This window comes from Salvelinus fontinalis, unplaced genomic scaffold (assembly GCF_029448725.1).
Source record: "Salvelinus fontinalis isolate EN_2023a unplaced genomic scaffold, ASM2944872v1 scaffold_0257, whole genome shotgun sequence".
Taxonomy (NCBI): domain Eukaryota; kingdom Metazoa; phylum Chordata; class Actinopteri; order Salmoniformes; family Salmonidae; genus Salvelinus; species Salvelinus fontinalis.
In genome coordinates, this window is record NW_026600466.1 from 166,276 (window position 1) to 180,946 (window position 14,671).

The following is a 14,671-nucleotide window of genomic DNA, read 5'->3' on the forward strand; positions in this document are numbered from 1 at the left end:
TAACCTTAGCTTGGGTTTGAGGGAGTTTTAGCTGATAAAGCTATTTATGCGTTTATTTTTCCCAAAATCATTAGGCCAATTGAAATGACCATTGAACAGCAGTGAATATGACAGATAGTCCAAACTCCTCTGTCTTTTGACCATTGAACAGCAGTGAATATGACAGATAGTCCAAACTCCTCTGTCTTTTGACCATTGAACAGCAGTGAATATGACAGATAGTCCAAACTCCTCTGTCTTTTGACCATTGAACAGCAGTGAATATGACAGATAGTCCAAACTCCTCTGTCTTTTGACCATTGAACAGCAGTGAATATGACAGATAGTCCAAACTCCTCTGTCTTTTGACCATTGAACAGCAGTGAATATGACAGATAGTCCAAACTCCTCTGTCTTTTGACCATTGAACAGCAGTGAATATGACAGATAGTCCAAACTCCTCTGTCTTTTGAAGGTATAATCCAAACAGATTAACAATTGTATGGTTTTAAAGACCTAATATATATTTATATATAGCTAACTATAACGTGTTGTATTTATTTTGAGTGGGTAACATCATGTCTTCTTCTCCCCACCAATTATCTATGTATTTGTTGGTTAATGTGTATGCACACACAATTGAAAGTGCACTGTATTTACCTTTTGGCTCTTAAAATATTCCCCAACCAATGGACATCTCTGTTGCAGAAGACGTATTCGCACCTCCAATAAACGCAGCCTTTATTGGACAGCTGGCATGCTACGGAAGTGTGTCCGTGTGTGCGGCCCTATAGATCCCTGTCCCCGGTGTACGACTTGAACATTTTAGCTAAAAACAGGTGGATGACAACAATTTCCATTGCGTGCAGTTAGGTATCACTTTCGCTGATTGTAGTCAGAGATGGGAGCGAACAATAGCACGCGCCGCGTCTCCTTTGAGTCGGATGAAAATGACAACATCACAGTTGTGAAGGGCATAAGGGTGAGTGCTGAAAGGATAACAACAATGAATTACTGCATAACCAAATGCTGCTCGGAAGTATTGAAGCGCGTTAAAAACGATAGGAACGACTGACTGCATTATTGTATCCTTATTAGCAAACAAATAGGCACTGTTATGCCAGAGTAACGTTTGTTATGGTAGCTAGGCTAGCTAACTTGCTGTCAGTTTGACACTGGGGTTTATGCAATGGCCTCGCGTTGTCTAAATTATGAATGACTGGATACAGCTAGGCCAAGTTCTTAGTAATGACGACATTTTAGTTTATAATAGATACTACTTTTATTTTATGACCTTGTTATTAACATTAGTTTAGTCCATGTTGCACCATTAAATCCATGTCATGCAAAACACGTGTCGTGTACTTTCTGTCTGACGTGTAAGCTGATAAGTGTTTAACTGTTGCAATGGACCCTGCGTGCCTATTGAAGTTAAATATAGGTTGAGAGGCTTTAGTTTCAAGTTAAGACTAGTTGGCACGAAAATGCCTAATGTGAAGCACCTTGTTGCTAGAAGACTCAAGACAATGTTTATTGTTTACATGGAATAACCTGCTGGTGTGTGGGGGTGTTTTCCTTCTGCATTCTTGCCACGCGTGCTTGTACACAAAAATAAACAAAATATACCTTACGGTTGTAGATTGTACACCCACATATCACAACCAGTGTTATACAATGGCATCATTCTGCCTTCGTTCTAAAGTTTTCAGCCAACCACAATCAAGACTCTGTGTTTTAACATTTAGAAATGTCAATAATCATTGCTTGTCATACGGCTTTTGAAACACATGGCCCTTTTATCAGCAAGGAAGTGTCCTTTAAATGTAAAATATACACTTACTGTAGCAGGTTTGCACAGATCCATACAGCTATGGGTGCCGCCATTCGACTAAACTACACTACACTTCCAGAGTTGCTAGATAGCTAATTAACACAGGTCGTCGGTTACCTCTAGTCTTCCGTAAACAAGTGCTGTAACATGGAGATATGGCCATGTGGGAACACTAACCCTATCAAGGTGTGTATCTATTTAACCTTTTTTTGTTTTTTGAAATGATTTCTCGCTGATATGAAAGACAAGGTCTTTATTCTTCCAAAACCATACCGCAAGCAACGCCTGTTAATGTTCACACCGATGCCTTCGTCCAATCACTCATGTGTTATGTAATGGAACGGGGTCATGATCAAGGCTAGCCTAGGCCTAACTAATTGGGGGGGTGGACACATTTTAGCAGCGGTGTGTGCCACTGTTAAATGCAATTTGGGATAACACTGCTCAGGCTGTTGTAATAGAGCTAGTGCACCTAGAGTTGTACTCTTGTGTGATTAAGTTGGCTTGGCAAGTAAATTGTGAGAACTCGCCTTTTAGACTTTGGTGTGTGGTGCAGTTGAAGTGTTTAGTGTTGCTCAGATCTGGTATCCTTGTTAGTTGTGCTTTTTTCTCTCCTGTTGGTTTTCTCTTACATATTGCTCTTCTCTCTTCTGCAGCTCTCTGAGAATGTCATCAACAGAATGAGGGAGCCCATAGCTCCCCTTCTTCCCCCCTCCCTTCCACAGGTCCCACCCCCTGTTGCTGCTCCCTCCCCTCTCCTCATTCCAGTGCCTCCCCTCAGACCCCCCTTCGATCCCATCACCTCGCTTCCACCCATAGAACCCATCGCACTACCACCTCAACCTCCTGCACCTGTCACTGAAGTAGTGGCCCCTCCTCCACTTCCACCCCCCACGGAACAGGTAACAGCTCCGACCATCATTGACATGGTGATCCCGCCTCCTACCCTAGCTGCTTTAAAGCCTGTGGCGTCCCCTCAACCACCTGCATCTGTTGAGCAGGTAACCCTCCCACCGCAGGTTGAACCCCTGGCTCCCCTCCCTGTTCCTGCTCCTGTTGCTGTGGAACTCAATACCATCCCTGCACCTCCTCTTGTAATCGAACCCGTTGCTGATCCTCCTGTAATCAAACCTGTAGCTTCTCCTATAATCAAACCTGTTGCTTCTCCTCCTGTAATCGAACCTTTTGCTTCTCCTCCCGTAATCAAACCTTTTGCTTCTCCTCCTGTAATCGAACCTTTTGCTTCTCCTCCTGTAGTCGAACCTGTTGCTTGTTCTCCTGTAATCGAACCCATTGCTGATCCTTCTGTAATCAAACCTGCTGCTCCTGCTCCTCCCGTAAGTGAGCTTATTGCACCTCCTCCCCCTTCCGTAATTGAGCTTATTGCACCTCCTCCCCCTCCCGTAATTGAGCCCATTGCTCCACCTCCCCTTTCCTCTTCATTGGCATCCATTTCTTCCTCCCCTGCTGTTGAGTCTGCTGCTCTTCCAATGGAAGCTTTCTCCCTGCAGCCTGCAGTCAAACCCATCGCTCCGCCTCCTCCCCCAGCTGAATTCATTGCTCCTCCCCCTTGTGAACCTATTGCCCCTCCTCCTCAGCCCCCAGTGGAAGCTTTTGCTCCTCCTCCTGCCCCAGAACCAGTGGAAGTTGTTGGCCCCCCTCTTCCTCCTCCCACCCTAGAGCCAGAACCAGTGGCTGCAGCAGCACATGCAGGTGAGTTCTACTATAGCGTACAGACATAAGGGTCTCCTTAATGTGTTTACAAACATTGCCGCACAAGGGCGACGCGCGCAAGTTGGTGGCAGAACAAGTTGTTATAGAACGGCTGCAAAATAACTCTTTACATATTGCTTGAGTGCATTTCACACTACTTTTGGATTATAATTGGATTTTAAGGCTTGTATGAATGTCCTGCTTACTATGTTTGTCATCATCGCAAATCAACTGCATTATACTTAAAAAACACTTCAACTTCAACCAGTAAAATGGCTATTTGGCTAGCTTTTGCTACATCCTATATCAATAAGTGTTAACATTCTAGCTAACAACTGCTGCATCCAAAATAATTATTTTGTAAAGATCACAACCAAATATAATCTTAGTGACAGTTCAAGCAATAATCAAAACATCTTTTCAATTTTTTTTGGTTTAGAAGTAATTAAAATGTAAATCTAGGCTATGTTGAATGTGCGCAGATGTCGATGGCTTTCTTACTGCTGCCAAGAGTTGCGCGTATCTTTGCGTGACGTCAGTGTGTCGTGTACTGAAAAAGGGTCTATAGTGTACAGCCATAAGGGTCTCGGTGGCACCATGCTTACATGACATGCATGCATTCATTCACACCACTCAAACTGTCAATGAGACTGTCAGTTAATTTACTGGTTCAGTTGGATTACTGCACTGTGTGCTGGTATTTGACCACCTCGTAACTAATTCAGAGGTGGTCAATCGTACTGCTGCCTCCTCTTCCTCTGAAATGAGCTAAAGCAATTTGGCTTAAATTGACATGTTCACACAGCAGGTCACAGTCATGACCCCAGGCATCACACTGTTCAGTGGGTTAGAAGTCCAGCTTTTGGGATCTGTACTCAGTGATCATTTGGGAATCTTGACCTTACTTTTAAGTCAGCCCACGCATACAGCACAAATGTTCTCTCCCCTCTGATTGTAATTAGTCTTCGTTCTCAGGATTCCTCTCACAGTGGCCTCTGGTATTATGATTCATTGGCATCGCCAAAGCGCTAATGAAACGAATAATTCTTACTTGTAATAAAGTTAATGAATTGATGCCGCACTTAAGCCCATTTCCTATATTTTAGCCCACTAGGCAGCTGAAACCATTGCCCCTTTTTCCTCCTCTGTTTTGTGGAAATCGTTGAATCTTTTTTTACTGTTTTCCACTGTTAAATGTGATGCATTCTTTCCCTCCACTAGCCCATTTGCTTAGGGCTGCTTTGCATCTTGCGTGTTAAGGGTCACCTTACTCTGGTATCGGAGTGTATCAGGTCTTCGCCATAGGGAAAGGACTGTTGAAGGTAAGGCAGGAAACGATAGGGACGTGGGCGGTTCCATTACAGATGATGACAACGGTGGGCGAAGAGGTTTCCCCATCCTTGACGGCACACAATGGGTGTGATAATTAAAAAGTGGCCATCTTAAAGGCACGCTGCACTGCCTCTGGTGATTAAAACGACACCTCCTCAGTTTCACACAACAATCCAGCCGGGCATCATTATGAAAAGGCTGTGGGTGTGCGTTCGCTGCTTAAGTGTTCATCTGGAATAGAAATCTCCCTAGAAAAACTCCCAAGCCACTTATCAACTGTCAGTCATGCTGTACTGTAAGTTAACGCTATCAGGTCTTTCTTAATATGCTGTTTGGGCTGTCTACTTGAAGACATTGTTAATACAATTGGTCTTGTAACGGCATGCTATTCACACGTTCTTAACAAAAACACTTTTGTATAAATCTGTTTTCATTAGCGCCTGGCTATTCACGCAATCGCTCTCCGTTTTCTGTCTGTCAAAAATTTCTCCCTCTTGTCCACGTTAATTGCTTTGCAGATTAAAAGATAAACACGGCAATGTCTCACTACATTTTTTATCAGGGATTTGTATGAACTGTTTTTTGGGGGATTGTGTATTATTGAAAAAAAAGTGTCAGCTAGTTCCACTTAAAAAGCTACTTTTTAAGAATTTTCTTTAGTGTCTTTGCAAAAGGTAATACTCGTATTTTTTCAATTTAAATTTTTGCTCCTTTTCGTTCAGTAAAGGACCCTTGTTTATAGTACTAATAGATGAGAGATCTATTATGCCTTGCGTGTCATTTTCCACCTATTCATCATCATATTAAGATCACTTTATTGGTTAATTGCACAGAAGGTCCAAGGTCTGACTTCTGCTTTTTAAGACACACATATGCATACATACCAATACAGGTTTTGGAGAGGTGCGGTAGGATTCCACCCTGGACACGCAGGGAGCTCTTGTTATGGGGGGTTGTTATGGGGGGTCCTGCACAATGGCAGGAAATTGCATGTAGAATTTGATACCATCAACCCTCTGGTTGCCAGCTCAGTTCCCGACAGATTTTTCCAGTTGGACCCGGGATTCTAACTTTCAAACTTTTGGTTGCTGGCTCGCCACCCTAACCACTAGACTACCTGCCGCCCCAGTACAGTATGTATACAGTATGTCCAGACTTGACAGTTGAGATGAGGCAAAGGTCACCAGGGAGCTCTAGCGAAGCTAGCCTAATTGCAGCTAGTGTTTTTGGCAGTGTAGTTTTGTTTTTAACCGTTGATTGAGCTCCACATCTTTCGATACGGGTCATGGTTGGACCACGTGTCTTTTTGTGTTCGTTCCTGCCCACGTCACCAGACAGTAATAATACTCACATCTGACTAATGAGCTTTGAGTTGGAGGATAAAGATTTTTCTCTCTCCTCTTCCTTCCCTCAGTATGTGTGGTAGAAAGTACTATATCTTTTTTACGTCAGCGGTTCGTCAGGTGCATGGTGGTTTGGTTACTAGATGACTGCAGTACACAGGTGGAGCTTTTCTAGTGCTATAACCTTCATTCGTTGTGTTCTTGTGACGGCTTCAAATTATTCTCTCAACATGGGTGGCCTATAAGCACAGTGATGTAAGTCGACATTGGAAGAAAGGCTACATGTTTTCAAGGTTGTCCCATGTTCATTATACACTTAGTGCACAAAACACTAGGAACACCTTCCTAATATTGAGTTCCACCCCCATTTGCCCTCAGAACAACCTCAATTTGTCGGGCATAGACTACAAGGTGTCGAAAGCGTTCCACAGGGATGCTGGCCCATCTTGACTCCAATGCTTCCTACAGTTGTGTGAGATTGTCTGGATGTCCTTTGGGTGGTGGGCCATTCTTGATACACAAGGGAAACTGTTGGCCATGACGAACCCAGCTGCGTTGCGGTTGTTGACACATTCAAACCAGTGCGCCTGGCACCTACTACCATACCCCGTTCCAAGACCACTTAAATCTCTGGTCTTGACCATTCACCCTCTGAATGGCACACAATCCATGTTCTTTAACTTGTCTCCTCCCCTTCATCTACACTGATTGAAGTGGATTTAACAGGTGACATCAATAAGGTATCATAGCTTTCAACTGGTCTGTCATGGAAAGAGGTGTTCCGAATGTTTTATACACTGTTTAAATGCACTCAACAGGAAAAAGTTGTATCGATCGCGTCTTATCTTCTTGGAAAACCTCTGCTGTCTTGCAATTCTGCAAGTCTTGTTAATTAAACAGTCACCAAGGCTCGAGCCCAATACCACAATACACACGCGTGTGTGCTGATTACAGTATGGTCAAGGTTGAGCCTCCTACACCGCTCTATGCAGGCTATAAATATTCATACTCCTGCGCCCACACACTGGCTAGCCCGGCTTAATAGCCTGCTTAAAGATGACTAGGGAGAGAGAGGTGTAAGATGAGTGGAGCGGTATAAAACACCTGCCAACGCATAATTATCCCTCTAAAATGGCTTCCCTGGTCTTCATCATCAAATGGGAAGTGATCAGTTATTCTTGTGATTAAATTACAGACTAAGGTGGGGGAGCGAATCGGTGAAATGAAAAGATGGACGTTTTTGCACGAGACAGCGGCTACGAGGGTAGTTTTTCTTTTTTTGAAGGTGTTGGAAACAGTGCGTCTGCAGCGTGGTGGTGAGTGTGAGGCGTGCAGAAGTGGTAATGTTGCAGATTATGCCCTCTATGCGGGTCACGGGGTTAATGAAATGTCTGATGAGAAATGCAATTTGCCTCCCGTCTATCTCCCTCTGTCAAGAAAGAGCTCCTTTCTAGATGTTTTTTCTCACTGGGGTTTAGGGGGTGAGGGGGAAGAAAAATCTCAAAGATGAGTTTTTAATCTCTTTAACATTTCCATGTTCTACTCAGGATTGACACGGGGGCTCTGTTGATCTGGAATTGTTTATGACCCCTGCCTAGCCGATGGAGTGCCCAAAGGACCCTTGACATGTTTATCCTATCAGAACCCATTCTACGGCTGACTCCCTTTTCCTTAGAGTAGGGAAGTGTGGGGAGAACATGGAGTATAATGATGATGATGATGATGAGGAGGGCTGTAATTGCAGACCTACGCAGTTTGGTCCATAGTCTTCACAGAATGTTGTAAGACCACCAGAATTGTTGAGTCAGGCCAAACGCTACATAACATCCAATGATAATGTAAGTGTAGTCTGGAGAGGCTGTAAAATGGATTCCAGTCAAGGCCGATTTACACAGGTTTATTTCTCTGTAGTCTTCCAACACTCTCTCAGCCTGCTTCAGATAATGTGTTTGCTGTCAGCAGTTTGCTCTACAGGTAGTGTTTCTGATGGATTCTGGGTGACAGTTGTGCTGGGCCGACTCTCTTTCAGGATCAATTGAAGTGATTGCAGTCATTTGTTTACCATGTTTTCAAACTTTCTCGACTGATTAGCGTCATCACAATCAAATTATATTTTATTGGTCAATAACATATTTAGCAGATGTTATTGCTGGTCTAGTGAAATGCTTGTGTTCCAAGCTACAACAATGCAGTATTACCTAACAATACACACATATGATAGAATGGAATTAAGAAATATATGAATATCAGATTGCGAAATGTCGGAGTGGCATTGACTTACATACAGTAGAAAAGAATAGAGTATATACATATGAGATGATTAAAACAGTATGTAAACAAGAGACTATTGTTCCATTTATTAAGTGACCAGTGATTCTATCTATATAGGGCAGTAGCCTCTAAGGTGCAGGGTTGAGTAACAGTCTGATTGCCTTGAGATAGAAAAACAGCTTCTGTCTCCCAGTCCCAACTTTGATGCACCTGTACTGACCTCGCCTTCTGGATGAGGTGAGGCCCTGGCTCGGGTGATTTGATGTCCTTGATGATTTTTTTTGCCTTCCTGTGACATTGGGTGCTGTAGGTGTCCTGGAGGGCAGGTAGTTTGCCCCCGGTGATGTGTTGGGAAGACCACTATTTCAGATGGTCAGTGATGTGTACGCGGAGGAATACACTATTTCAGATGGTCAGTGATGTGTACGCTGAGGAATACACTATTTCAGATGGTCAGTGATGTGTACGCGGAGGAATACACTATTTCAGATGGTCAGTGATGTGTACGCTGAGGAATACACTATTTCAGATGGTCAGTGATGTGTACGCTGAGGAATACACTATTTCAGATGGTCAGTGATGTGTACGCTGAGGAATACACTATTTCAGATGGTCAGTGATGTGTACGCGGAGGAATACACTATTTCAGATGGTCAGTGATGTGTACGCGGAGGAATACACTATTTCAGATGGTCAGTGATGTGTACGCGGAGGAATACACTATTTCAGATGGTCAGTGATGTGTACGCGGAGGAATACACTATTTCAGATGGTCAGTGATGTGTACGCGGAGGAATACACTATTTCAGATGGTCAGTGATGTGTACGCTGAGGAATACACTATTTCAGATGGTCAGTGATCTGTACGCGGAGGAATACACTATTTCAGATGGTCAGTGATGTGTACGCTGAGGAATACACTATTTCAGATGGTCAGTGACGTGTACGCTGAGGAATACACTATTTCAGATGGTCAGTGATGTGTACGCGGAGGAATAAACAATTTCAGATGGTCAGTGATGTGTACGTGGAGGAATACACTATTTCAGATGGTCAGTGATGTGTACGCTGAGGAATACACTATTTCAGATGGTCAGTGATGTGTACGCGGAGGAATACACTATTTCAGATGGTCAGTGATGTGTACGCGGAGGAATACACTATTTCAGATGGTCAGTGATGTGTACGCTGAGGAATACACTATTTCAGATGGTCAGTGATGTGTACGCTGAGGAATAAACAATTTCAGATGGTCAGTGATGTGTACGCTGAGGAATACACTATTTCAGATGGTCAGTGATGTGTACGCGGAGGAATACACTATTTCAGATGGTCAGTGATGTGTACGCTGAGGAATACACTATTTCAGATGGTCAGTGATGTGTACGCTGAGGAATAAACAATTTCAGATGGTCAGTGATGTGTACGCGGAGGAATACACTATTTCAGATGGTCAGTGATGTGTACGCGGAGGAATACACTATTTCAGATGGTCAGTGATGTGTACGCGGAGGAATACACTATTTCAGATGGTCAGTGATGTGTACGCGGAGGAATACACTATTTCAGATGGTCAGTGATGTGTACGCGGAGGAATACACTATTTCAGATGGTCAGTGATCTGTACGCGGAGGAATACACTATTTCAGATGGTCAGTGATGTGTACGCGGAGGAATACACTATTTCAGATGGTCAGTGATGTGTACGCGGAGGAATACACTATTTCAGATGGTCAGTGATGTGTACGCGGAGGAATACACTATTTCAGATGGTCAGTGATGTGTACGCGGAGGAATACACTATTTCAGATGGTCAGTGATGTGTACGTGGAGGAATACACTATTTCAGATGGTCAGTGATGTGTACGCTGAGGAATACACTATTTCAGATGGTCAGTGATGTGTACGCTGAGGAATACACTATTTCAGATGGTCAGTGATGTGTACGCTGAGGAATACACCATTTCAGATGGTCAGTGATGTGTACGTGGAGGAATACACTATTTCAGATGGTCAGTGATGTGTACGCTGAGGAATACACTATTTCAGATGGTCAGTGATGTGTACGCTGAGGAATACACTATTTCAGATGGTCAGTGATGTGTACGCTGAGGAATACACCATTTCAGATGGTCAGTGATGTGTACGCGGAGGAATACACTATTTCAGATGGTCAGTGATGTGTACGCGGAGGAATACACTATTTCAGATGGTCAGTGATGTGTACGCTGAGGAATACACTATTTCAGATGGTCAGTGATGTGTACGCGGAGGAATACACTATTTCAGATGGTCAGTGATGTGTACGCTGAGGAATACACCATTTCAGATGGTCAGTGATGTGTACGCGGAGGAATACACTATTTCAGATGGTCAGTGATGTGTACGCTGAGGAATACACCATTTCAGATGGTCAGTGATGTGTACGCGGAGGAATACACTATTTGCCGCATGTTTTTTGCACAACATGACAACATTCCCTTTGCATTCTCTCTCCAAGTTTCTACAGACGGCTCTGTCCACCTGCCTTTACACTCTCATTCTGTTCTCTGAAATTAGGTTGGAGAGAGGGGGAGAACAGGAGGGAGAGGAAGGAAAAGAGATGGAAGGAGAGACAAAGAGAGTCAGGTGGTTAGACAGAGAGAAGGAGAAAATGAGAGAGCGGGAGAAACAGGATTGACCTTACTTGCAGCAGGCGGGGACTCCAGAGGACTACCTGTGGAGCTCTTTTCTGTTTTAAGAACCGTATCTTTAATTCACTTATCAAATATCAGCGTCCCGGAGAGATGATACATGGAGGGGCTCCTAACCCCGGCATCCATTACCCTCAACCCACTGTTTGATTAATGCCTTGCCCGCAGAGAAATATGGTATTGAGCCGGGCATCGTCACGGTAACAAGAAGCTATCTATTCTTGGCCTTGATGAGAAGTGGCAGTATAAGGTACTTAGACCCTCCTTTTGACACTTACTTTTGGAAGGATTCTAGCCTCTCTTTTTATTTATGTGACAGTCAGTAGAGGGCACAGGAAAGACAAGAGGGGAGGCTGTAGACACCTTCGTTGATACTCAAAGGGAACATAAGTTCCCATTGACTTAAGGCCCCATTTAGAATTATTGTAACAGAGCTGCAATAGCATGCTCGTCTATTTTAATGTGTCAATCCGGTCTGAGATAATGACTCACCTGAAGCAAGGAGTGGTCTTAGTAATGAGTCAGGTTGACTATTATGCACTATTTAGCTAACACAGGGAAGGACACCTGCTTGTGCCTGGGCTCTGTTAGCCTGAGTTTAATTAACTCAGTAGAGACTGAGACTACTGCACTCCTAGGGGGGTGCTCCGCATGCTCGCGCGCACACACACACACACGGAAGCGCCATGCCAAGGACATCTCTCAAGTGAAGCTGACTTAACCACAGATCCAGGGAATTGAAGAGAGAGGCTTCATGCCTCATTTTCCTCCCTCCTTCACTCATCCCTCTATCCCTGTCTGTTCCCCTCCCTCTCTCTTTCCTCTATCCCTCCATTAGAGGGGATTTTTATTTTAGGTCCTATCCTTCTCAGGACCAAAGGGGGGGTACCCAGCAGACTAGAAGCTGGGCTGTAACAAGCTCCAGTCACAAACAGTCTCCAAGGGATTTCCTGCTCTGCTCTACAGTGTGTTAGAGATTATAGGTGTTCCACTTGTTCAGCAAATGAGAGTTAGCCAGACAGCCAATTTCGGTGTGTGTGTGTCCTTCACCGTTACACTGCGACCGGGTCTACCTGGTAATAACAGGCTCTCTGACAATGGCGATTATCCCATCTCTCTGTAATGCGCCAGTCTCACTTGAGTCATCTGTAAGCACACACCCCTCTCTCTCTCTCCCAGCACTGCAGTGTTGCTGCTGCACCAACACACCGCATGGCACTTCTGCCTTCAGAGCACGTCTTGGCCTCTTAGCTCGCCCCACGTCTTACTTTCATGCTTAATTACCTGCCAAGATAGGACCAAGAAGACACACGGTCAAACACGTCATGACGCCAGTAACATAAATACAAGGAGTTTGGGAGATTGGGGGGAAAGTAAAGCTATAAAAAATAATGTGTGGGGAGGTTGTGTGTGAGAATGTGATGAGGTTTTAATAGCGGAGGTGATTGGTGGTGCGTGGCAGATCTAACCCTCCTCTCTTCTGGCTGTATAGACCTCCTCTCCTGGCTGTATAGCCCTCCTCTCTTCTGGCTGTATAGCCCTCCTCTCTTCTGGCTGTATAGCTCATAAGGCTAGAGAGGCTAGAGGCCAGTCCCACCTCACTACCCTCACAGTACACACACCATGTTTTATTGCCCACAGCTAGTCAACATACGCATGGTAAACAGGCACATCATACAGTACATTTCACACACACACACACACTGGTCCACAGTGCCTCACCCTGGCCTATCTGTCTGTCTCTCTCCTATAGTTGATGAAGAGGAGCTGAGGAAGAAGATCACAGAGGATCTGCAGAAAGGCCTGTTGAAGGAGAGGGCGAAGGCTGAGCAGGAGCTGCAAGCATGGTGAGACACACACACACATATCCCTATGAACCACCATGGTTAAACACCACCACATCAGCCTTACCTGTCCACTGTAGTACAGTAACTGTCCTCGAACAGCCTCATACAAAGCAATGCAGTAGGTGTTAGAATGTATCCTGTCTAAGCCCCACCCCTGACCTTAGCCCTTCCATTAACCTCTATGGGACTGAGCCACACCCTCTACTTCTCTGATTGGTCCTTTGGTTTGTTTCGTTCTTTGAAGGGTTGTGAAGCCAATGGTAATTTACCAAAGTTACTGGAATCTTCAGTAATTTTGGTCATTAACAGAAAATCTATGGCAATCGCATCGTCTTTTTGGTAATTTATACTTGAATATTTAAAAAATGTATTCATTTTTTTGTCTATTGTCCATGAATTTCTATGTGGAAACAGCGTTGATTAAACCAGTGTTTTCCCAGTATGGTTCATGAGAAAATAGCCTAATTAATGAAAAAAGCATCTAACCCCCAATGACATTATTTTAAATTACAACTGCAACTCTTCCAACTATTGACGTTTTTCACAACTGCCACCAGTTTGACGGCAAAACATTGTCAATAAATACATATTATTGACTTAGTAAAATAATGCATTTCATGCTGTATGTACAGAGTCTTCAGAAAGTATTCACACCCCTTGACTTTTTCCACATTTTGTTGTTACAGCCTGAATTTAAAATGGATTAAATTGAGATTTGTTGTCACTGGCCTTCACACAGTACCCCATTTCAAATTGGAATTATGTTTTTTGAGAATTTTACAAATTTAATAAGAAATGAAAAGCTGACATGTCTTGAGTCAATAAGTGTTCAACACCTTTGTTATGGCAGGCCTGAATACGTTCAGTAGCAAACATTTGCTTAACTATTCACCTAATAAGTTGCATGGACTCACTCTGTGTGTAATAATATTGTTTAACATGATTTTTGAATGACTCATCTCTGTACCACACACATACAATTATCTGTAAGGTCCTTCAGTCGAGCAGTGAATTTCAAACACACATTCAGTCACAAAGACCAGGGAGGTTTTCCAATGACTTGCAAAGAAGGGCACCTGTTGGTCGATGGGTAAAAATAAGCAAATTAGACATTGAATATCCCTTTGAGCATGGTGAAGTTATTAATTACACTTTGGATGGTGTATCAATACACCCAGTCACTAAAAAGATACAGACTCCTTCCTAACTCGGAAAGGAAACCGCTCCGGGATTTCACCATGACGCCAATGGTGACTTTAAAACATTTGCATAGTTTAATGGCTGTGATTAAAAACTGGGGTTGGATCAACAACATTGTAGTTACTCCACAAGACTAACCTTATTGACAGAGTGAAAAGAAGGAAACTTGTACAGAATAAAAATATTCCAAAACATGCATCTGAAGTAATACTGCAAAAAATGTGGCAAAGCAATTCAATTGTTTTCCTGAATACAAAGTGTTATGTTTGAGGCAAATCTAATATAACACATTACTGAGTACCACTCTCCATATTTTCAAGCATAGTGGTGGCTGCATCATGCTATGGGTATTCTTTAAATCTTTTTGGACTGGAGAGTTTTTCAGGATAAAAAAGAAACATAACATAGTTCAGTCTGTTTTCCACCAGACACTGGGAGATTAATTCACCTTTCAGCAGAACA

At 43.5% G+C, this 14,671-nt stretch overlaps 1 protein-coding gene across 1 annotated transcript in view; it reads left to right on the plus strand.

Annotated features, from left to right (window-relative positions):
• The first annotated feature begins 739 nt into the window (after positions 1–739).
• Positions 740–14,671, plus strand: part of LOC129845255 (MICOS complex subunit Mic25-like) — a 77,208-nt gene continuing 63,276 nt past the window's right edge. Inside the window, exons 1-4 of the mRNA XM_055913129.1 lie at positions 740–961; positions 2,467–2,811; positions 3,409–3,523; positions 12,916–13,009. Coding sequence (XP_055769104.1) covers positions 881–961; positions 2,467–2,811; positions 3,409–3,523; positions 12,916–13,009 — 635 coding nt within the window. The 5' untranslated portion in view covers positions 740–880. The remainder of the gene's footprint in view (positions 962–2,466; positions 2,812–3,408; positions 3,524–12,915; positions 13,010–14,671) is intronic.